General features: G+C 43.1%; 1 protein-coding gene and 1 long non-coding RNA gene across 3 annotated transcripts in view; one reads left to right on the forward strand and one right to left on the reverse strand.

Moving 5' to 3' along the window:
* The window catches only part of RAB31 (RAB31, member RAS oncogene family), a 67358-nt gene extending 60548 nt beyond the window's left edge, over positions 1-6810 (reverse strand). Inside the window, exon 1 of one of the 2 annotated variants that reach the window (XM_068932166.1) lies at positions 6626-6810. In XM_068932166.1, the coding sequence (XP_068788267.1) occupies positions 6626-6664 (39 nt within the window). In that variant the 5' untranslated portion in view covers positions 6665-6810. The remainder of the gene's footprint in view (positions 1-6625) is intronic. The other variant, XM_068932167.1, reaches the window with a different exon arrangement.
* Positions 6811-17734: 10924 nt separating this feature from the next.
* Positions 17735-23681, forward strand: LOC104139118 (uncharacterized). The gene is made up of 3 exons (XR_693044.2): positions 17735-17779; positions 20525-20720; positions 23559-23681. It is a non-coding gene; the product is annotated as an uncharacterized lncRNA (long non-coding RNA).
* The last annotated feature ends 1253 nt before the right edge of the window (positions 23682-24934 follow it).

The following is a 24934-nucleotide window of genomic DNA, read 5'->3' on the forward strand; positions in this document are numbered from 1 at the left end:
TTGTCTATGACTGGCCTGGCTAATATAGGTTACATTTGTCTCTTCCTTACATTGCAACAAACCTTATCAATAAGGTAAACCACTGCCTTAGAAACAAAATCTTATTATCAATAAAATTCATAGAAAATATATTATAAATGTTAACAAAAATGGCCTTTGAATCTGGCCTGATTTTAAAAACCAGTTAAAAGGAATCATCTGACCACAATAAGAGGGAATTCTTTTCCTTTGTTTTTTTCACAGGTATAAACTTCTTATATGCAAAGTTTCCGACTGCTTCACACAGCCTGCATCAGTGCAAATTTACTAAGTAAAGCTGGAACTGACTTTGGGCAGCGTTCAGAAAATGGAGTTTATTACCGATTCCACTTCCTTATTTTGGTAAAAAGAGAATTGATTTTTCTCAGAATTACTGTGAAACAAGAATAAGTAGTATTTCAGCCAATATTAAGAAATCAAAGAGAGGGACAGAAGCAATGGGTTGGGGAAACCTACACAGGCAATTTGTTAACACTATAACCAAAAGATACATAAACACAATTTGACAGACAGTACAGCTACAGCCTGCCCATGATTTATGGATGATAGCCAAAGCTGGACGGCAGCATCTCCTTCAACAAATAAGTATAATCAGCAGATCAGAGCTGTGAGTCGGTTGTCAGTTGACTGGAGCTGATTATTAGTCTTCCCACCAACAGGCAACAACCAAGTGCAATTATTTTTCTGCCTAGTTTATTAATAATAAGCAGCTTCCCACTCAGGTGTCTCACAACTACTGAAAGGAAAACCTGTTTCAAGTTCTGCCTACTGCTGTTTTACAACCACTCAAGAGCCTTCAGTTTGTTGCGTTGTTGTAGATGAAAGCAAACTTTGGCTTCCACACTTATCTTTTCCTAGGAGGCTGTTTCAGGTCTAAGACAGTTTTCTACACCATTCCATCCAAAACTTCTGGAAGATATGAATAAATAAAAAAGCGCTGGAAATATTTCAGGAAAGCAGTAAAGGCAAGGTCAATATGAAAACCTGAATTCTGTTCCTCTGTGACTGTATATGATAAGTTATTTACATATAGATTTAACGTCTACATCGCAGAAATTTGATTGTACCCACTTAAAAATTTTGTAAACAAAAAGGAAAAGGTTAATTTGGGCTTCTGAACACAACTATTTGCTGATGTAAGAGGAAAAGCATTTCTCACTTGCTAGATTGTTGGATTTTCTAAGCAATTCTTTTCCCCAAAATAAACTAATCACAGTCCTAGTCTTCTTCAGGATCCTGGTAGACTGTTCTTCTGAATGGCAAAGGGGACAAGGTAATACGGACACTGTGTTTATGCACAACTACAAACTTCAGAGTATTTTTCACCAGGTTTCCCAAGGAAATGTAATCACACTGTCTGTGCATCTGGCTGCCGGCCTAATAACCGTACATGCACAGACTTTTAAAATTGCTGTCCACTTTTAAACATGATTGGAGGTAGGGCTCGAAGTCCTAAGATATACTTTTCCCTACACTGCAAAAAAAAATAAGTGGCCAGGAAAGAGACATAGATGAAGGCTCCTTTGATGGAAATGCTGCAACAACGGATACTTGACACCAGGGACAGCACAAGACAGCCATGGGAAGTCGTGATTCAGAAATTTCTCTCATGAAGGAGCTACTTGTTTAAACAGTAAACCAATGAAATGCATTTAAATGAATCAAGAGATGGTCATGGACCATTAGCATGAAAATAGTCTCCGTTCTTCACTTGAATTGCTATTTTGTAAATAAAATCTTACAAGGCACAACATTTAGTTAACAGGCACAATTTTTTCCTTTCATGGCCGCCGTAGTCTTCTGCACTACTTGGGTCCCTTTTGTTCCATTGTAGGCCATAACATTGTCGATATGTGCGTGCCTTCCTTGCATGTACTCAGCTTAAAGAAAGATCCTGAACTGGTACAGCCCACCTAGGGAAACAGTTGTCTGTTTCTGCAGCGCTCCTATGTGGGTTGGGGCATCGAGGCACAAAGAGGCACATTAATAACAACTAATGTTTTTAAAGTCAATAAAGAAATAAAATTGTTGTCTTTGATAAACACCAAAACTACCTTAAGGATTCTCAGTCATATGTGTTCAGTATAACATCTAGTTAAAAAAGAACAGTGAGCACTTAAATTTGTTACTGAGAAGTTCTGGCAGATTTTGCTACAGGCTTTTTGTTCTGCATCCAGCAGAATCCAGGTCTTTCCATTATCATAATATGAAGATAGGAACACCGGAGAGATTTTCTTCTTAATAAAATCACAGTGCATATTCACCTTAAATAATCAAACAATTCTGAGCTCAATTCCCCAGTCTGAATGTGCAGACACTGCACACTGAGATGTACGATACATTGACATTGGCAATAGACTGTTCTCCATATATAGCAACAGGGATTCAGTTGTGGAGTAACTCCTGTGGAAATCTCCTTCTCCTCTATAGAGAAAAACCTCACTCGTTTTACAAATTTAGGCTCACAAACTTCGCAGTATTTTAAGACTATGTGCTAACAGAATACAGGCCAGCAAGTGTCTTCTAATGGGCAAGAGAATGGAAACACAAACAAGAGGGTGAAGAACTGGAGTCTCAGGCAAGGAAGATTTAGGCTCTGTGTTTGGAAAAAACTTTCTACAGTAAAAGTAGTTAGGCTTTGGAACATAACACCGTGGAGAAGTGGAAGATTTTTAGGAACAGGTGAGACAAACATATACCAGAAAAGTTTTAAGACGAGTTGATGGAGGTTTGGGGCCAAAGGATGATCTCCTGAAGTCTCTTCCAACCCTAACTTCTATCATCCTAGGATGATCAGTCACAACATAAAAATGTAATAACAAAAACAAAAGGAAAGGAGTAATGGCGGTCTCTTGAGATGGCGGTAAGCCACCTCCTAAAGTTGCTCCAAAGAACAGTCAGTTTCCTCAGGAAGTGGCAAAGACAAGAAACTTTGCCTCAGCTGTAAACCTGGCAGTCTCTTCAGTGGATGCCACACACAATTATGTCAGGACTTGGCAGAGTAACTGCCTGCAAAAAGAAAACGTCACTAGCACACGGCTCTCAGCAGCCACCACCAGATTAGAAAACAAGGGAGCTCTTCCCCACTGTGCACCCCTGCCACATTTCAGCACTGAAGGAAGGCTCAGGAACACACCAGCCCCTCTTCGCCGCTCTCTCCTTCGCTCCCTCAAGAGAGTTTCTACTCAGGACAGAAATGTCAGGCAAGCCACAGAGGAGCTGCAGTCCATCTCACCACATAGATTTGGATGCAGCTAAAACCTGCTCAGTACCAGAAGCAGGTGGCCTCTACACAGAGGCAACCAATGTGAATAAACAGCAGATTGGAGTAAGAGATCAGAAGAATTTGGGGTAACAAGATAAGACATTGTGCAGATGCTTAAGTTCAGCCTAGTAAACGCAAATACATGTTCCACGTGCAAATACATCACTGCCCAGCAGCGATAACTCTCTTTCATACCTCTGTTTAGGAGCAGGCTTGAGGCCACTTGCATGGCAACACGCTCAATAGGGCTATTCAAATTGTAGCTCTTACACCTAGTGCTGTGAGGCGCTGAACAATTAGCCAGGCATCCTGTTCCTACCGGCCCACCAGCAAGCTGGAACCATCTCTCCTCAAAGAACATCACCTTCCCAAATTCATGAACAAAGCTCCATGACCAACAAAGCCTAGCTCCCAAACTGACTCATGCGTAGGCTTGAGTTGCCCCAAAATTCCCCCTCATCATTCTCTTGCTTCTTTCACAAAACTTACAAACCTCATGTCTATCCCCTTGTTGTGCACTACTCGAGGCTGCTCCAAATTTCTCTCAAGTTACTTCTGAGGAGGAAAAAGTGAAACGTGGATGCCCAAATCCCAGTTTTGATAGATTTATGTTCAGAACTATGGGCCAGGTTCTCTCTTCTGCTACAGCATGACCTGGGCAATGCGTGGGAGACAACCAAGAGCCAATAACTTATTCTCCATCTCTATCGCAATGGCTCCGGGCCAAGTGCTGGCCCTGAAGTACTAGACTAGTTTATAAGAGCTGTTTTATGGGTTAGTAGAAAAGTGGCAGCATGGAGCACAGCTCTGGTTTCTCCATTCCCCTCTCTCCTCACCCTCCCAATGAGACCTTGTACAGCTGAGCAAGGCTCCGGGGCTTGTGGAGAAGGTGGCTTTGCCAGTGTTACGCCAGCTGCAAATTCTTCCCCACTAGGGAATTCTGAGCTGGTAGAAACAGACACGTTCCAGGCCCTTTGCACAGCTGAGGGCTGTAGATTGTCAGGGGAACTGATACAGAACGGAACTGTGATCCTCCTAACTGATTTAGGGATGCAATCTAAGGCTCTGTTGAGAAGAGAAGAGATACATAGGTTAGAATCCAATTTAATGCTTCCTGTCCGACAAGGAATTCATCTCAGGACTTGGGCGTGTCAGACTTTACTGATTACTAGGGGAACTATTAGACACAATACAGATTAACTTGCCCTGTTGCACAGATCTAGGGAACTATGTCCAGGACCTACTGAAAAGATAAGTATTAAGATTCCTTTGGATAGATCTGAAAACATATTTTAGGGTTGCCATGTAACTTCTAGGCAGATCAGAAGATTAATGGTTGCACTTGTTCACACAGAGAGGTACACAGTTGCCCTGTTTTGGAAAGCTGAAGCTTACAAGTGATTTGTCTATTATGGACCCTGCCGTTTTGGGAAAACAGAACGCCAGCCTCCATGGTAGGATGTCTATGATCACAAGTAGACGGTTCTCCAGGATTATAGCCTATTAAAACTCAGGAAGGAACGGCTTCTCACCAACTACAGACACTTGTATCTTCCTAAATGTTTCCACTGCCACCCTATCATTTTAAAGAATCTACTGAGTAATGGCATACTCCAAGTAACACAGAGCTGCTTTCTGGGCTTCTCTTCCTGTCTTAAAACAAGTAAACAATTCCCCTGCAAAACCTCCAGTACTTTTCAATGTTACAAAACAGCAATAAATTATGGGCAAGAGGAATGTCATTCCACAAGACATTTCATCTCTAGAACATTACGGGATTTTCTCCTTGGGGAAAAAAATAAAGGCGCATCCACATACTCTACCACAGACTCCTCAGGTTTGTTTAAACCACATTTATTTTGTCTCTGTGCCATTTTAAAAGCTGAAGGCAGGAATTCTTACTGAGAAAGGATGAACGTTCATTGCCAAATACTTCGGGTTGAACTCTTCAGTGTCCTGGCACCACGTCCTGGCTCTTACTCCAGGGCAAAGTACCCACTCCTGCTGGGGTAAGTGTCAGCACACAGCACAGGGAACTGGAGTGTCTATATTTGTTTGGTTTTTAAATCTGCAATCCAGTTATACTCCATGAGTGAGAATTTACTCTAGAACACCTTCAATCACACAGCTTTTCTGAAACTTAATGGCAATATGGGCCTAAAAGCTGTGTAACTTATGCCTGGTCTATTTGATACATTTGATAAATGGCATGCCCTGCTAGTAACTATCAAAAGATCTGGATCTGTATGGGGCTCTCCTAGCAGTACTTGTAACAATTCCATGAGCACATTTTGATGTGAAGTTCCCTCTGAGCAGGGCAAAGACGGGGGCAGGCGGAGCCAAACTGCAAAGCTAAGCACATTGTTGCTCCAGATGTTAAACGCACATAACGATTACACCCAAAAAGGGAAAGAACAAAAATAATGAGCTCGCTGAACCAAGCTTTAACGAACGCAGGCAAGTAACCAAACCAAGCACACAGCAGATAACTTGAGGCGTATGAGAGAAGACAGGAGGAATCATCTCTTCGCACAGACACGGAGTTATGATTGCTGCTTTCCCTTCTTTTCCATCTCCCACCACGCCAGCCTTGGTTCAGCTAAGCCGGCAGGACAAGTGACAGAAACTTCAAGTCTCCCGCAAAGAGGAGGCGGGAGTGAGAAGATCGAAAAACCCTTCGGGGCTCCGACACGGGAGGGAGGCGGCCCGCTGGGGGCGGGGGGGAGGGCGGCAGGCTCGGCCGCGGCTCCCCCCGACGCTACCATCTCCCCGCTCCCCGCGGCGTGCGCGCCCGCGGGGAGACGGCGACCCAGCCCGTCCTGCAAAAGTTCCCCCCCCCCAAAAAAAAAACCCCACCCCCAAAAACTACAAAGCAAAACAAGCAAACAAAGACACCCAAACCCTCACACCCACCCCGCTGCCGGAGGCCGGCGCGCTGCCTCTGCCAAGTCTCGGCGCGGAGGAATTCACCGCGGCGACGGGCGGCCCCGGCCCCGACCCCGGGCCGCCGCCGTCAGCCCCGACGCCGGCGGGGCAGAGCCGCGGGCCGGGCAGGCGCTGCGCCCGGCGGAAGGGAGAGGCGGGCGCCTCCGTGGGGAAGCGCGGTGGGGCGCGGAGCCGCTTCCTCTTTCCAGCGCGGCGCCCCCCCCCCCGCCTCCCCTTCTCCCGCAGCCCTTCACCGCGGAGGGATGGGGGTAGAGGAGGCAGAGGAAAGGGGAAGCCTCCCGGCCCGGCGCCGCCATCCGCCGCAAGCAGGGCGGCCCCGCCGCGGCGGGGAACGGGGCGCGACCCTCCGCGGCCCCTTCCCCGCCCGCTACTCACTCCAAGCAGACACACTTTCAGCTCGCGTATCGCCATCATCTGCGTGGGGCCGAGCCGCTCCGCATCCCCCGCCGCGCCGCGCCTCTCCGCTCCGCACTGCCCCGCCGGGGCCGCCCCCGGAGCCCGAGCCCGAGCCCGAGCCGCCGCCGGTCACATGCGCGCGGCCGCCGCCGCGGCCCCGCCTCGCCGCCGCGCTTCCCGCCCGCCAGCGGCCCGCGGGCGGTTCCCGGCGGGGCGCGCGCGCGAGGGCCGCGCGGCGGCCGTTGGGCTCGCGGCGGCCGTTGGGCGCGCGGCTCCCGCCCGCCCGCCCGCTCACTCGTTGAAGTGACACGAAGGTGGCACCAGGCCGGGGCGCCGCGTGGCTGCGGCCCCGGGTGGGTTTGGTCAGCCACGCTGGGGCCCCGGGGTGAAGGAAGGTTGGTGGGTTCAGGTGGCTTCTTGGCATCAGGAGTGAAGGGGCTCATTCCCGAGTGGGTCAGGGAGCGGCCCCCCAGCTCTGAACCGCCCCTTAAAACGGGGCAGCCGAGCCGGTTGGTGACCGGGGAGGTACGGTGTAAATACCTGCCGCTGTGAGAAAAATAATTGGTGAGGTCCGCACCCGGCATGGGACTACACGTCTGCTTAGTCCTACACACCAAGTGCTGGTCGAGATGTGGGATCTGAACTGTTTCGCTTGTGAACAATCTGAATCGATCTTAACTTTTTTTTTTTTTTGACTTTATATGTGCAGTAAGCATTTCTGTACCTAAAAGAGTAACTCTGCTTTTATGCAATCCCGGTACGAAATAGCTGCATTTAATTAAAATATCCACTCTAGGGTTGACAATAGGGCTGTATCCCACACATAAAGAAATCTGGTAAATAGTGCATTACCACTAACTTCAGGACCTGTCCACTGAAATCAGTGAGAGGGATTATAAACCGCTCCAGCTTTTCTCTGCTCTCTGTAGCCAGAGTCCTAGCGTTTATGGAGAACGGTTGCATGTTATAATCTTGAAAAAGCAGAAAAGAAGAGTCTGTCATGTATTTTAAGTCCATCCATTCTACTCATGGTTGGTTTTGGTTTTTTTTTTTTTGGCTAATTTATCATTTTAAACAGGTAGAATTGCTAAAGGATGATTACGGCAAACGTGATTAGTCATTATGAAATTACTGCCACGTCACAGGAGCTTCCTGACAATAAACTCTTGTGGCGTTCATTATGTCATTAATTAGTTCCACATTATGTCCTACGCTCACATTGACAGGCCAGAGGAGAACGCGTGCACTCTTCCAACTCTCCCCAACCCTAGGCCAAGGAAATGCTTGGAACAGAGCAGTTCCTATCCCCAAGGAGGAAAACACAAAAGCATTTTTAGTGGAGCGTCACAGCTTGTCAGAAGAGAGTATCAGAAGATAGAGATAAAAGGAGAGGCTCATCAGAGAGATGCTTGGCATTTAATTAAGTGGGGTTTTTTGGAGAATTTAGAGAAACAACAATCACAGGTTTCCAATATTCTGCAATATTGGCAGAATATTGCTAGAATTCTGTCTTCTCATTGTCTTTCCACAAGAATGGATTATACAATAAAGTCTTTCAATAAGCAAAGAGGATACACTCACTAACATGGGACAATTACAGCCTTGCAGTCATAACACAACTAATTCAAAGCAACTCCAAATTTTAGCCGGGAATTACTTCTACAGTGGACAGGAGGTGCAAAGTTTTAAGGCTTTACACTATCCAATTCCATCTTCTCTTTCATTTTTAAGGCTGAGTTAAATGTTGTTCCTGTGACCTTGATTCAAACTTTTCCAGTGTTGAAGGACTACGATTCACAGCCGGTATTACAGTTCAGGATCATCTTTTGCATAAATTAATTATTGATTTTTTTAAAAAACATTTCTATGTCCTTCAAATATCCCTTTGGTTCTCTAATCTCACCTTTTCTTTGCTCCAGATTTTGCAATTTTGAACTTTAGGAATTTTTGCTTGTTGTATAGAAATGAAATGCTATACCAAGTGAACTAATTTCAGTAAGAAACGCTTGAATGCTGTTATGCTAGGCTGAGGATTACAAGAAGAGACTGATAGAGGAGCGCTGTGTTCAAAGCTGCTCAGTGTCACAAGTACAGCTGGAGGGTTTGTCTGTAGCTGCACTCAGATTAAGCTACAATGATGTAATGGTGCTTTATTCCTAAATGGTATCCATACATACAGCAGCTTAATGTACTTCATTATATGTTGCATTGACTTTACAGCCTTAGTTGAGGGGCCTTAACTTTCCCATGCATCTCCATGCACAAACACGCAATAAAAGTTCCGATTCTGGAAAGCACTTGCTTAAGCCTGTCCATTTTCAAGATAGTGTCACATCCCACTAACTTCAACGCACGTCAGGACGTGCTGAATTGCTGTCTTGATTCAGTACCAGCGTAATACAAAATAATGCCTGAGAAATCTGTCGAGGAAAGCAAGTCATATTTCACATTTCCATATTTCTTCTTATCTGTGGAAACTTTTCCTAAAATATGCATGATGAAACAGCAGTCATCACTAAAAGCACTGCAAGTACATACCTCAGAAGCTTACTTCTGAAGACAGCAGATCCTCAAGCAGCTAGTTACAAGCAATCAAATTGCTTAGAACAGTAACATGAAGGTGACCCAGTGTAAACTGCTCAGGCTTGAACAGCAGGAGGGCTAGTATCAAGAAAGGGCAATTTTACTTGTACAGACAAAAAGTCTGATGGGCTGGAAGGAAAAACACCAGAAGGAAAAATAACTCGTTGTACTGGCCTAAAACAGAGAGGCCCTAAAAAAACCCACAAAAATTAGAAAAAAGTGAGAAAAACAATACAAACAGACATATGCTCAAGTATTTTAAAAAAAGCTAATGACGTTCCTTCTTCCAGGAATTGGCATAATCCTTGTATTTGTCTGCATGCAAGAAGCTGTGGTCAGGAAAACATTTTTGAGGAATTTGTCATGTTTCAGTGTTTTCACATGTCTGGTTAAAAGCAAATGAAAACAACCCTTTGCATCCTAAAGGTTTTCTTTTTTTCCTTTTATAGCAACTGAATTAATAAATATAAGTTTTGAAACGACGTCTCACCTCACCTCTTTTTACCCTGTATTTCGCTTTTGGGTATTTCCAAGCAGTTCCACTTTTCAGTAGCAGTCCCTCAGGACTTTCAAGTAATTCACTCTCTCCTCAGAAATCATTTGCTTCAGTTTTCAAAAACTGCAGGAACCAAATCATCCTTTAGTTTATTCTAATTTTATAAGAGTGCAGCTTCACCAATTTCAAACTTCAAAATAAGAGTGATTACTCCTAATCTACCCTTAGTGTGAGAGATTTAGGTCCTCAGAGTCGGGCTTCAGCCACCAAGATGTGATCTGGTCAAGGTGTTCTGACTATGATATTTGGAAAGTTTATTCAGGCCTGTCTCCATCATGAAATTCAAAGTAGTCCTACTTGCCATGGGAGAATAGCATTGAGGAATCCTTCACTTTGATTTCCTGTTCTGGAAAACCTGCTGGAGCAGGACTATCCTCTCACTCACCCTAGGTCTGTAAGTGTAACACTGCTGATTTCCTTTGAATAGGCCCAGCAAACTGCACTAGAAAGGAAGGAAAACAGCCTTCTGGTTAGAGGCACAAGACCAGGAGGCACAAGATCAGGAAAACTGATGCCTCCAACATGGCCTTGCTATGTAACCTCAGGCTAGGTACTTTACTAAGCTCTGTCTCACCATGTGGTTTTGCAACAGTTTCTGGAAATTGAAGCTGGGGCTGCTGCCATCCCGTCCTTTGTCCCTAGCCACATGTTCCTGCCCCTCTGGGGCTCGTGTTGGCAGAAAATGTAATCCTACATTAAAAAGTTTCCTACGCCCTCTGTCTCTTCCTCTCTGAAAGAAGTGTAACGGTATTTATCTAGCCCATATGGTAGGCAAATGGGATACTTGTGAGGTGCTGGCGGGGTTCCCAGGCTTAGGAAGCATCTGCCTTCTTCCACCTGCTTTCTCTCTTTGGTGAGCGACATACGCCGAGCTAGATCCCGTCATGACCCTGGTGTGTGCTCAGCTCCCCAAACTGCTGCTGTCTGCCCCAAGTACCTGATGAGTTACTTCCTTTCTCTCACTGCTGCTTTCCCTCTGGATTTCTTGGCAAGCATCTTCCTCGCACAAAAATGTTATCCCTCCTCCTCAGCTCAGCCCAGGCCCTCCTACTGCGGGCCGCCAGCCATCCCAGTTCTTATTCCCAATGTACGGAAGGAGGCAAGTTAACCCCTCGCTGCCGGCAGAGAAACATGCGTGTGCCTCCCTCAAGGACATGAACGTGCAGCACAGTCATGACTGCTACGACAGAAATTTCACTGGGGTCTGCCCAAGGAACTGCCAAAATCTCTTGAAAGGAAGGCAGCTGCCACTGAGCAAGCAGTTCGCAGGGCAGGAAGAGCAGCTTCTGGCTCAGGCTCTGTACCATGTGCAAAATGCACTGGTTACAAAATGGCTAAATTTCTGGAAGATGTTCTTTTCTGTTTGTTTGTTTATTTAACTATTCAGAAGGTTAGAAAAAGGCTGCCCATGTCCCTGCCCAGGGACATGAAAACTAGGAAAGTGCAGGAATAGCATGGCAGAAGTTGAAGGCTCAATGCTGATTTCAGTCAGATGTCTTAAGCCAGTGCAAGTTTTTAACTTCAGTAGAGTTTTTCCACTTCATTTGGTGTGCAAAAAGTAAAGCAGATCCTTCGTCGCCCACCGATTCCACCAATAAAGCCAGGAGAATCTGCAACTGCCTGTTACTTCATTTTATTGTAGAGCTGCTTCATATTTTAGCATCCCTTGTTTGTGGCATTTATACGGTCCAGTCACTCTCTCTTTAAGGGAAAATCTGTTGGAATAAATTGGAGGGAAGTAAACCTCTGCAGGTTTCTATTTACAGTTTCCTGGCAATTACTTTGAAAAGCAGCATTATTGCTTTCAAAAAGATTGGGGATTATTTGTATAAAGCCTATCAGTATGCTTCTTGATGGAACCTAAAACAGATGTGCTGTTCCTAATGTGGTAGGAAAGATTTCTGGCATAATGCATGTCAGTTTGTAAAGAATGTCAAATTTAAGAGACTGGTTCTCTGATAATCCACAGGGCAGATATCATAGGGGATTGCTAGTGAAAAGTAATAAAAGTTTTGTCTTTTGCTGCAACTGATGTGCCGTAGCCCCAAGCTGATGATAGTAACACATTTATCCTCTGAAACCGTTCTACATGGAGAGAATCAAAAGAGCTTCTTTCTGAGCCCTGAAAAACAGAAGCTGAGATGCAATTTGAGAATACTCTACAAATACTCTATGTGAGTAAGCACAACGAAAGGATAAAATCTTATTTTAACTGAAGGAAAAATTTTGGCTTAATAAAAAAGGAGACCTAAATTGGCCTTAAAGGTCTGGTAGACTGGTAGCTAGGAGTAGAGCTTTCCGAGGCTTTGGAAAAGTTTTCTAATGGCAGCTCCCAGGGCAACAAATGAAAAGCAAACTAGTTTCAAGGTAGAGCTTGATAAATGGAAGAACAAGTTCCTGAGATGACTTGAATTAACAGAAGTCTGGACTCAGTCATCCGACAGATTGTTTGTCTGTGTTGCAAAGTAGATCTGCCAGTTAGTAACAATTGTTGAAGTTCAGACATCAGGACTGATGTATCACCACAAATGAATGAAGTTAGAGGTCTTTCTATTGAGATCAAAATCACCAGTGTATTTCATTTAGTCAAACAAAAGTTATCCAACTGTTTCAGCCCCAACCTATGTAGGCTGAATTCATATTATTAATTACTGATGAAAGTTACATATCTAATTAGCAATCCCTTTTTCCATATGAATCTTTAAAAAATACTTATATAAGCCAACAATGTTGGCTGAGTTCTTTCTCAAGTTTCATTTCATACGAAACATATGCATTGACTTGCTGTGTTTATAGTGCAAACAGCAATTCAAACAAAAGGTTGCTGTGATTTCATGTGCCAATGCACAATTCAAAATAGGACTCTCATTAACTGTGGGCATTCAAGGTTAAGTTTCAGTAGTGTCCGTAGCTATTGTAACATGTTTCATTTTGCAGACCTCCTCCTCAGGCTGCCCATTTTGAGCACAGTTGGAAACGTCAGAGTGATAGATAATCATGAGTGAATCCATGAAGGTAACATGAATTGTCTCAGTTTTTACTTTCTGTAGTGCTGACACTGGTTTCCTCCTGTCTTTTCATGCTTCTGAGGTATCTGATACTTGTTAGTCGCTGCCTGAAAAGGGGAATGTAAAGATTAGCTTCATCGGCTACATGCTGTCTGATTGGAAAGATTATCTGAGAGATGTCTTTACTTCTGGCAGAAAGCCTTTTAAAACCGCAGGAACTCTTTGCAGCAGGGCAGCCATACCTTCTTGCCTTCCAGTTCATTGCAAGAGCAGCCCAGTAAAGGTCTCGTTATAAATCACAGCCGGATTTACTGAATAGCAATGCTGTTTCTGTCTAGCAGTATATTCCACAGTGCAGTATTCTCATACAGAATAGTACAGTATCCAATGATTAACTTTGCCCATTAGCTTTGTATTGGGTGAAGGAGCCTGTGTTTACTGCCAAATGAAAGGATTTTCCACAATCCTCCTTTTAATTAAGCTTAGCCGTGTAAAGTATGAAAAGGGCATTATATTAAGGCCAAAGTTTTATTGTCAAGTAAGCAGGCTCCTACTGTGTATATTGCCAAGTAGAGATAACAGGGCTCTTATGCAGACAGAAATTCATGTCTTGCCAAGTGGGCATCAGGTTTGTCTAAAATGTGCCCAGTGTGTGTGTGTACTGCCAGCCAAAGAAGATTTGCACTTCACACTGATTTTGCTCACAAAATTCTCAAGCAGTGACTGCATGTGGATAGGTGCTTCTTCTGTTTACAGAGGACCCAAAAAGGGATCTTGAAAGTAAGTTTCACATTAGAATTTTCACATTGGAAAGGCTACCTGCATTTGCCCACCCTGGCGTTACAGTAGTTTAGCTGGTGAATAGAATGCCTGTAGCCAGTCTGTGGTGTCACTCCTAGCTTTTATTATTGGTGAAACTGGATATTTATCATAAACAGTTGTGAGGGGACTGAAAAGGTTAAGGTAAAATTCTGGTGTAAGCAAAGGGGGTGACTGAGGAGACATCTTATTAACTCAACTTGACCTAGTTGTTAAGATTTAATAGGCTGAATAAAAACAAAAAAAAAGAAAAAATGGTTTGCCCTGATTCACCATCACCAGAAATCAGCTGGGTTCATACAACCTTGCACATCATTATAGTGAATGGATTCTTTGCAATCTGAACAGTAAATAAGAAAATCTGAGAGAGAAATCTCAGAGCAAGAGAATAAATCTAATCAAGAAGTTGCTGTAAAAAGTCTATCTCCATTCCAAAAAACTCTGACAGCATGAAAGGTAGAGTTCCCAACAATTTTTTTTTGTTTGTTTCTGGAATGAAGAAAGTTTTGGTGGGTTTGACCGAGTTTCAGTCTGAGGTTGGGGTGTGACCTCTTGTCTCCTTACCACTAGTCTAAACAGTCCTGAAACGTGGAGGATGTTTGTTTCAAACCCAACCCTCTTTTTTGGGTCTGTGTCCTTTATGAGGATAAAATAACCCCACTAGAAACCTCCAGTTTTGCAAAGCGCTAGCCATGCTGGCACAGGTTATAAATTTGTTGCTATGATGTCAGAATTTTTCTTCTTAGGGACAAATCCTTGTTTAATACGTGTTCCAATTTCCATGTACTTCAGTAGTTGTTTAGCCTGTTTATGGACTTTAGAATTTCCCTCCAACACAGATAGTGGAATTTGTTCAAACCTAAGAATAGATTAGAGGTACATGCTTTGTTCTGGAGGTTTTTGAATGTTTGGTAACGAAATATTCTGCAAAGAGGGAATGCATTATTTGATCAACAACACTTTTTTTCTAATGGCGAGCAAGAATTTGTTAATCTCTTCAAATTAAAAATAACTTGTTTGGGTCCTGAGCACACCAACAGGTTCTAATTGCCCTCTCATAACTAACAGCTAAGGGAAGAGCCGAAATTTCAAATGTGTACAATTCAGAGTATTTTATCAGCCCAGATTTCTGATCCTCCCCTTATATAATTTTTGATGGTTTCTTTAGAGATGACTGAACTGTGGTGGATGCATCAGGTCCAAAGATCCTGCCGTATGCTGTAAATGCTATTGCTTAGGACAGTTAAATGCCAGGCAGAGTTCTATACTGAGCCTGCATTTTAAGGGTACACAGACATATCTTCACCAAGTAGCAAGTGGATGAGGAAATCACATCATCTCACCCTCACAGTTAGAAAAGCTGTAGGAACTGAGGAGACTAGAACACAGCAATAATTGTAAAGCTCCCCTGTGAAGGTGTAGTTTAAGGAGAACTGGCACCAGCTATCTGTAGTAATGGAGACAGCAAAATGAAGATCTGTCTGAAGAACAACCTTCAAGAGAAGCTACCACAGTCGTAATCTTTATAATGATATCAGAAGGGTGATAAAGCGGATTAGAATATTATTAAAGCTTTGACACTCTGAGGGAGCCAAAATATCATTCAGTCAAAACTGGGGAAGGAATCAGAAGCCTCGTTTTGGTGCTAGGGCATATAAAAAAAAAGCCTATTCTTGGACGAAATCTGAGTTTGAGATAGTGCTACTGAGGCCAAGTCCTTCCAGCAAGCCAGGTGGTTGGAATGGCAGCGGGTACCTGGCTCCCTGGTTCAGGTGTTCACACAGTCTTCAGCAAGGGAGAAGCACAGACGGGGAGCAGTTCAGATTCTGTTCAAGCTACTATTTTCACTGAACTTCTGGGCATATGTCTCAACTCTCGTCCCCCTTCTGAAGAAGATCAAATGAACTGCACCTCGGTGGAAAGATCCCATTTGGCTTGGACAGAGACAATGAGAGCACTTTTCTTCCCTTCTGGGCATCTAAGTGCTCTATGTCGTAGCGCTTGCTGGTGGCTGTATACCAAACAGCAACCTGGCAAGCAACGCAGTCAGACCTGTGGAAATAACAGAGGGGGCATGGGAAGCTGGGTCCCGAATGGTTTGCACAGAGGATGGTGAAGAAGTGAACTCACAGTTGGCTTTATTCTATAGGAAGGGAAAGTAAACTACACTTTGTAAGGCTCTAAGACTCCTGTCAAAATGCAGAGCTGTTTCGGTGTGTTTTCCCAGCAGCAAGTTCATAAAGTCTGATTTATTCCAACATAGCAGTGAGAGCATAAGCATCACTTTGAGGCAAACATCTAGAAACAGAAGGGGCACCTGTGGAAATATTTGTGGGCTGGTCATCCTGAAAAACAAGTTCAAACTGAGGGTTGGTTTGTTTAACCAGCCCAAGGGAAGAAGAAAGACACACAAGTAATCATGCTCAACGTACATATGCTGAGTTAGTGGTATTTAAGGAGCTAAATGTATAAGAAGCAAGGATGCAAAGAGTTTTAAGGATAAGAACCTGTAAAGCCTATCTTAAAGCAAGACATTCTACTCCCAGCTCTATCTGTATGAAAATCATATCTCTGGATCGAAGGAACAAGATAGGTCTAATGGCTTGGGTTTTTTTAACGTAAGCCAAATGTTCACTGCCTCACCTTTAACTTGCACTGGCATGCTGTACGCAGCATGCTTTTGTGTTTGCTTACCAGAAGTTATCATGTGATGAGTAACGTATATAAACTAGAGCCTTCTAAGAGAAAGTACTTTTAATCTATTCTTAGATCCCTAATATCTTGAAGTCTTGTTACTTGACAGCCTTGATAACTACACAGATTAATTTTTAAGTGTGTAGGTGGAGGACACAACAGCAAGCATGACCTTCTGTCTCATCTATTTCTTGCTGAGTCAAGGTACAAACTAAAATCTTCCATGTATACTTAATCTAATCTAATCTTAAACTACATTTGAGTGAAAGGATGTAATCTATTATTTAGAGCTGACCCATTAACATATGGATTAGTAGCATTCATACCCATAAAATAACTCAGTCGACAGGAAACTCGGAGAACAAGATAGTGTCTGTGAAATATTAATTCCCTATACCCAGGTCTTTAAAAACAGCAGACTGCCTTTCCAAGTCAAACGTAGGAAGCCCTCTGAAAATGTTGAACCATTACTGTTTTCTGTACTAAATCTTTTCCAGTTAGGACTTGTCTTTCTCTTAGCTCCTGTAAGCAGTAGAGTTCACCTTGTCCCATTCGGTCCCCATTTTGGAGGAATGTGACTCTTGCAAGCTACCTCTCCTCCATGAAACTCTTCCTCATGGAACAGGGTATCCACAGCCTTCCTTTTGCTGGTTTTTCTTTTATTCTGGTAGGCTGCCCTACCTCACAAGGTTTCATCACAGAGGCAGCTAGTGCCATGCATCTTCTGGGTGCACACAAAAGCGAAGTTGCTCTGTCGATCGGCCTGCTGCATCCCTCAGCACTGCAGTGCAGTGGGAAAGCACAGCCGTGCCCTGCCCCTTCAGAGGTGACTATGCCCCAGGAGTGGGTCAATGTGGAGAAAGCAGGCATCGGAGCAGACTACTCTGTTCCTACTCCTTAGCAAGCAGTATGAAGAAGAGAGGCAGAAATCTCTATGAGGAGTCAGAGACAAATTAAACACACTATCTTTAAACAGAATTTTTATAAAGATAATGTTTTCTGTTTTGTTTTGTTTTTTTTTTAATAATTGGACATAGGAAATCTCTATTGCTTATGCTCGTATGAGACCCTCTAAGTAGGACTTAGCCTCCCGGTCTTAGAGCTCATTGTTCTCAGTACAACTAGCTCTTTAGCCTCAAACAAAATTAACACTGTGGTTTTCCAAATGCTGCCTGAAAAGAGATGTGCACAGTGCAGAGAATGTGAGGTATATGCATGCCAATGTACAATCACAACAAATCCAGCTCAGCAGGCTTATATATGTTCAATTAATAAACAAATTTTCTTTAGCTAACAATGTTACAGCCACTTTACTAAAGAACAGATTTTTTTTTTAAATAGATTTTTCTCTGTGTTGGAATTGCAGACAGTGTCCCTTTAAATCAATGTCAGTTTTATTAGCTTTATTCATTCCCCCGCCCTTTGCTCCCAACAAGTCCGGCTGAAGTCTCCTTGCCAATGGAATATCTGAGGGTGAGTGATGCAGCTTTCTTATTTTGCTTTGCCACTTTGTTATTTTCACTGGGGTCACTGCAATAAATGATACTTGAGAATATACTGATATTCTCATGGGATTAATCCATCTTTTTCCAGAAAGATTTCCTGAGACAAACATATTCCACTAAACCATTCCTTTGATCCCACCCACATTCCAATACCACTGTGCATACTTTGTCTGACTTTCTTTATGAATCACCCAATAAAACTCACTCAGTTCAGGAGATTATTGGCAATGCTACAGTCTACATACATTAAATGTCATTTTAAACAAACACTTTCAAACCTGAGATTTTGCCAGTGCTCAAATCCAAGAAAAGGTTAAAATGCAGTAATGTAAAGCTTCTTAATGCACTCTTGGTAAAAAGTATATCTCGCATCCTTGAAATATTCCCACAATTAAAAACTATTACAACTCACGTTTATAACACAAACAGGCTCCTAGTGGTTCAGGCTCTATATCATGGTAAAAAGAGGAAGAAGAAGAAGAAGCAGTAGCAGCAGCAGCAACGGTCATTTGTATATCAAGTAAGCAAGTTGATCTGGAAATTATTGAGACAACGAGCCTAGCCAGGAATCGCTTTAAGAGTGTAATTGTCCTTTAACATCTTAGGTAATTTAATTAAACAAAGGAACTATTTTTGGATCAGACAGTTCTTTAAACTTTTGGTACTTGGTATTACAAATGATCTGGCTCTGTATTTTGTCAGATTTCATAACTCTTACTGTATCGCCAGCTTTCTCAGAGATTATACATGTTTTTATTATCTTGCTTTGTATCCCTTCCAGTTGTGTGTACATTTATTTCTGACAAAACACGTCATTCTTTGGATTTCCTCCCAGTTCAGTAACTGAAAAATTCTATTTGGAAACTGGCATATCTCATTCAGTTTTCCTTCTTGGTTTTGGTAGCTTTTGGTGATTTGTTTTCTCTGCTATACAATCCTTGCTCGTAGTCTGTAGCTGCTACGCATTTTCTAACGCTGAAAATAACACACAAATTGGGTCTTTTAGAACATTCTCAGCCTCCACTTTTAAAAGAACAACAATTTCAATTATTTCTTCGGGGGACTGATCCCAGCTATGTTTTGCTTATTTTGAGTGTTTTCCAAATGAAATGAGGTTTAGGTCATGCTACTGTCTGTCCATACATCTGTCTGGGCTCAGTGCAACATGAACTGTAATGACACGGTTGCTGACTGAGTTGGAGCACAGGTAGGATGAGTTCGTATCTGTCCTCAAAAGACTGTGTAGACACACCCAGCTAAAGGCTGACTCTTCCAAATGATCTAAAATACATGCGTGTAACTGTCTTCCCTTGAAATTCATTGTGCGTCCTATAAATGCTGAGGTTCTCTAAAAAAGGAATCTGGGGGATATAACTCCTTGACTTCCCCGACCCTAGCATTTCTCAGGTTGATAGATTCTAGCAATTGCACAGACCAGGACAATAAGCCATGCTCAAACCGATCATTCTCCTGACATGCATCCCACTGGCACCTACTACCCTTCAGATCAGCAAAAAAAGAGCTTAGTTGCCTGTTTAGGCATGTACCCGGTACTCCCTGACTAAATGGATTACACTGTTTTTGCCTGAATAGGGTGGCCAAGAAGACTTCCAGCCAGCTAGCATTCACATGGGTTGCAAAACAGAGTCACTGCTGAACCTGACCTAAGCCCAGCTAAAATCTGAAAAAGATCTGTAGGCATGTTGCCAGATGCCACTTCTGCTAGGGCTTGGGCTTTGTTTCTCTTTTACTTGGGAGACACAATGTGGGTATAAGAAGCCAATAAGAAGGTTGAAAAACTGTTTATGCAAAGAGAATTAGAAATGCCATACACAGAAGCTTGCTGAGAGGAGTTTGGGATGGAGGACTGAGAGGAAACGAGACCCTATAGTCAGAGGACAGTAGGAAGGATCATAGGAGGGGACTAGCTGGAAGGATGTGAAACTTCTGTTGGGGGAAAACTGCCAGCAGGGAAAGCAGGTGGTAATTCAGTCCAACTTTTCCCTCTGGGATATGTACTGGAAGCTGAAAAACCAGTCTCTGGTTCTGAAAAGGAAGAGTGTGAGCCTATTATTTGAGCCAATATCTAGGCAGACCTTGAGAGATGCAAATTTAAACTCAGCAGACCAGGAAATGAAGTAGTAAAGAAATGCAAATAATATTCATCTGAAAATCAGATTAGGTGCTGCCAGGTAAGGACTGGTTTGGTGGGGAAGGGAGGCTGAGGAAAGGCTGGAAAACCTGCCTGACTCAAGGGCAAGTCTAATAGGGATGTAAGGTCTCGCTTGGCTTACAACTCGGGGTTGGCACATTAGAATCCATGCATTAGATTGCTACCTGTCAGATATGTAATGGCATCAGACAGTGACAAAGAGCACAGAATTTTTTTTTTCCCTATTTTCTTCTTCCCTCTCAGGCCTGATGAGCAGTTACATGCACATCACTTTGCTTCTCTTGTTCTCTCTTTACCTACAAGACAAGAATGTATTTCCTTTCTAAAGGACATACAGATCGAGGATGAAAGGGGAGGATACCAGTGACTAGCTACAATAATGTTCCAGGTGCATACCTATGTGGTGGCTGTAATTTCTTGAAATAGTCGAAGTTCAGACATTGTTTCTTTTTCTCTCTATTTAAAAACAAAATCTGCAAGAGGCATTTCAGCATGGAAAAGGTTCTCAGTTTGTGGTCGCCCTGTCACGTTTTCTTCCAGTATGTCAGTGGGACATAGACTTCCGAGAACCAGGAAATCCAGAGCTACGGCACATCAGCCCACCCTGAATTCTGTCCTGTTTGAGCAGTGATTCAGTCTTCCCATGCAATACGTACGCAGGACCACACACATCATTCCTGACACAGAGCAGCTGACGGCTGTAGCACAGCTCTGTTAAAGGAAAACCTGCGTTCAGGTGAGTGGTACTGCAAGAGCATTCCCTGTGTGTGTGCGTGTGTGCATTTCCGTTGAGTATGCTGCACCCAAACGCTGAGACACAGATCCCTGAAACAACTTCATGTACATTAATTCTTTGTCCTCTTTCACTTGCGCACCTACAAGATCAGATATAGAGGCAGACTTTCAAGTTGCCCACCATATACCTCACAGGACCCACTCAAGCAGTGCCCTCAGCCAAAGGAGCTGGGGATTTACCACTGATGGTGTCTGCAGCAAAAGGAGGCTTGTGGGCTCCCTCGTAATAAACACGCCTCTCTTTCTTTTGACCACACACAACTCCGCTACCATCTCATGCCACTGATGCAATAGGTTTGCCTACAAATAAATGCCAGTAGCCATTGCAAGCTCCCAGTGCAGCCTTAAGGTTGCATTAGTAGGTGCCTCAGTTTTGTACGTGCTAGTTTTCAGAAGTTTAATTATCACTGAACTTGACTTCCTGCAATGACATGAGATACCCACGAGGCAAACTTAACTTTACGTTAGCAAAGTTCTTTGTCAGCAAATTTAGACTAATTCATTCATGGCTGTCATACCAAAAAGCCTCCTAGATCCATCAAATCCTGTATCTCAGCAGAGTCCTGAACAGGTACAACTATTCACGTGCAGTCAGCAAAATTACTAATATGTATATTGTTTACAATCTTTCTGCGAGGCCTGCACTTGGAGCAGTGACAGCTGCATTCTGATATTCACAAATAATCACCAGCTCAGGCTCTTACTCAGGAAAATGGGGAAATTAAATAAAACTGTGGTGCACAATCAAAAAATTTGTCATCCACGAGTGATGAGTCAAAAAAAAAAAAAGAACTCAGGTATTTTTTACTGGGGGAGAGAAAAGCACAACAGGTAATAGGAAAGGGAAGGGAAGAGAAGGCTTTACAATGTACAGCCCTTTTTAGCATAAATGCTCCAATAGATGATGTATTTTCAAATGCAAAATTAACATGTTTCAGGCTTCAGCCTCCAGGTTTTTACATATGTCCATTTGTATTATAGGTACTCATTTGTTTATGTGGGTATATATAGTCTAATGCTTGTGAGCTTCAGTCATGGGCCAGTTTGAGCTAGACACTACAAAAAGAACAAAAAGATGGTCTATAAAGTAGACAACTCATTGTTTTACCGTAAAGCAAGAGACAACAGATGTATGCAGACAGAATCCCGGGGGAGGGCAAGAAAACTATGAGTCAGTATTACTCAAGAGGATGAGCAGTTGTCTCAGTGCACCAGAAGTCTAACCCTGAAAAAAGTTTTTTGTAGGCTTTACAGGAAAAGAGAGTTTTTGAGGAGGAATCTGAAGGAAGGTAGCAAGATGGCTTTGCAGATATTTATGGGAAGGACTTCCCACACAGGAAGGGAAGCCTGGGAGAAACGCAAAGCGGGTTAACTTGCGGTCATTGAAAGCCTGGCATTGTTTTCTGATCAAACAAGGAGACTTACTTCTTCACAGCAAAGGAGAGCAAATAAGATATTTTCACGTGTGAGTTCTTGGGCCTGCAGTGTTCTCGAGCCTGAGGCCTTTATGCCTGCAGCAGTTTTGACTGAAGAAATGTCAGTAACCCAACTTCAGAATAACTTTTTGCAAATACACTCAGGTGGATATGAGGTATCTTGTGTTTAACTTGGTCATTTTTGTAGTTTTGAAAAGATTTATGAAGTACTTTATATAAATACTATAAGGATCTTGTTAATTGCTATGGGCTTTTCTGAGATAAGTCACGTATATATAGCAATAAAGATGTCTTCTATCACACGTGAAGACTCTTGCCACAGTGTCTTCCATTTGTATCTTCTCATTCATAGCCTTGGCGTCCATCCTTTGAGCGTATTTTTCTTGGGATATAGCGTTCAAACTTGAGTTTATCTATGCCTTAAATTTCTTATTTTCCAATGCCTTTAAGGGTAGTCAAACAGATTATTAGAACACCAGCACAAAATGGGCTAGAATATTTTGGTAGGTGCAAAAGTATCCTTAACACGCTTCAGCTAATAAAATGAGAAGTTTCTTATGAAATTTTTCTTTCAGAATTAGATACATTATTTTATGAAAGTCGGCTCATCACACTATCTGAGAGAATCAGTGCGTATTCTTAGAATATACTTAGAAGGTTTCTATTTGCCTTGTTTGTGACCAGTAGGAATCTGACAATTAACCTGAACTTTAGGTTAGGCCCTTAAATAGTGTCTGGGGAGATCAAGGTATAGAATTTATGGTCTCCTTAAGCCAGGAAGTTTAGAAGTAGGGCTATCTAGTTACTTATTCATTATGTGGGATTTGGTTTTGTGTGGTGGCATGAAGCCAAAAAAGGGATTTTTCTCCACGTATGTGTCACGGTATGAGCCAAAGTTTTTGCCTCAGTATTTTTATTTGCATAGGAAGAGACCTTTCCTGCTGACTACTAACAATGGTACTAGGACCAGTTTCATCTGAGGAAAACAGTCTACTAGTTCACTTGTAGGAGAAACAAAAAAGCAATTCCTGAGCAGTTATAATTTGTCTTGTAAATCACCCTGACCCTATCCATATTCCCACCTACAAACAAAGAACTAACCACCACTTAGGAATACCCCATTCACATAGGAAGACCCCAAAATTGGTGTTAAATTATGTCAAGTATGCTCTCTTGCATTCATCATTTTACCCTGTTCTATTACATAAATGGTCAAGGTAGTTTTGATGCTCTCAGACCATAGTAATCTATATTTAGTATGCATTACTACCTGTTTGTAACGAGTAGGAAAAAGGAACGGAAAACCTTGGTTCCTTCAAGAACAGCAAGTGCATACATTTTAGGCAATTGCTACTGACTTCAGAAGAAGAAAACCAGGCCTTGATTATGGTGAAGACTGTAACGTGGAGAAGAAAGAAACCTTCCTGGAAGTAATGTACAGTAATGGAGCTAATAAAAAGTTGTTCTTTGAGTATGCTTTATTTTTGTGTTCTAGGCCTATTGCTATCATATCCAGCATCGCCAGCTATTTGTGATGTCAAATATTTCTACCGAGTCTTCTCTTAAATTACACTGGTAGAGAATAGCATGGTCCATATCATGTAGTCATGGTGAATTTACTTGATTTACTCAGTTTTTAAGGTTATATATTTGAATGAAAGAAATGCTGGATAATCTGCATCCAGTGGGCCCTAGTGATTTCTCTAAGGTTTGAACAGCTGTGAAAGAAAGCAGTTTGTTCTTACAGGAATGGAAGGAAAAGGATGTGTGCAGTTTCAAGAAAGATTATACATTTTCAGCCACTATGGCAAAAAGAAGGAATTACTATAGGGATTAAATCCTTAAGTGATTCACAAAATAAAATGAAAACAATGGTTCGGTATTAAAAAACTACTTACAAGACATGACGTCAACCCTGTTGAGTTAAAAATTGATCTACTAAAATTGCATCCCTTCTGAATAAAATGGACAAAAAAAAACTTGTTTTGCTATTCTATATCTTAACAACACCAAAGATGATTACAGAGATAACAAAAAGATGGTGGAACACTCAAGACTCCCAGTTAGCATCAGTTTCGGTAACGGTCCTTTTCTTTAGCAAGTGCTACGGGTAGCTGCAAATTAGAGCATTTGTTTTATCCAGCTTCTATAATCTTCCAATTTACAGTGGAAAAATCTATCAAAATAAGTACAATTAATGACAAAAACACCCCCGGTTTCGGAGGGCCGGTTCACCAGCCGAACTGTAGAGGTGCCTCCACGCGAGTTACGCGCCAGGCAGGAGGTTGCCGGCTGGCTAAGCCGGCCGAGGTGTCCGGGTGGTGGCCCGGCCGCTTTGCGGTGACGGTTCTCTGCAGGGTGACCTCACAAAGCCCCAAAGCCGGGACTTTTGTGACCCGGCCGCCTCGTGGGGACCCTTCTCTGCAGGGTGGCACTAAAAAGCTCGCGGGAGGACTTTCGTGGCCGGGACACCTGGCAGGTGACCCCACAAAGCCCAAAGGCGCAGACTTTTGCGGCCTGCCCGCTTCGCAGCGACCCTTCTCGCCGGGGTGACCCCACGAAGCCCGAAGTGGGGACCCCTCGGGCGAGGGCAGGGCCGCCTGGCTTCACCGCCAGCAGCCGGGGCAGCACCAACGCCAGGCGGTGCGGAGCGGGGGAGCCGGAGCCTTTTGAGAGGCGGCGGGGGGTGGGAGGGGAGGGGGAAGACGCTAGGAAGGAG

Source organism: Struthio camelus, chromosome 2, assembly GCF_040807025.1.
Source record: "Struthio camelus isolate bStrCam1 chromosome 2, bStrCam1.hap1, whole genome shotgun sequence".
Classification (NCBI taxonomy): domain Eukaryota; kingdom Metazoa; phylum Chordata; class Aves; order Struthioniformes; family Struthionidae; genus Struthio; species Struthio camelus.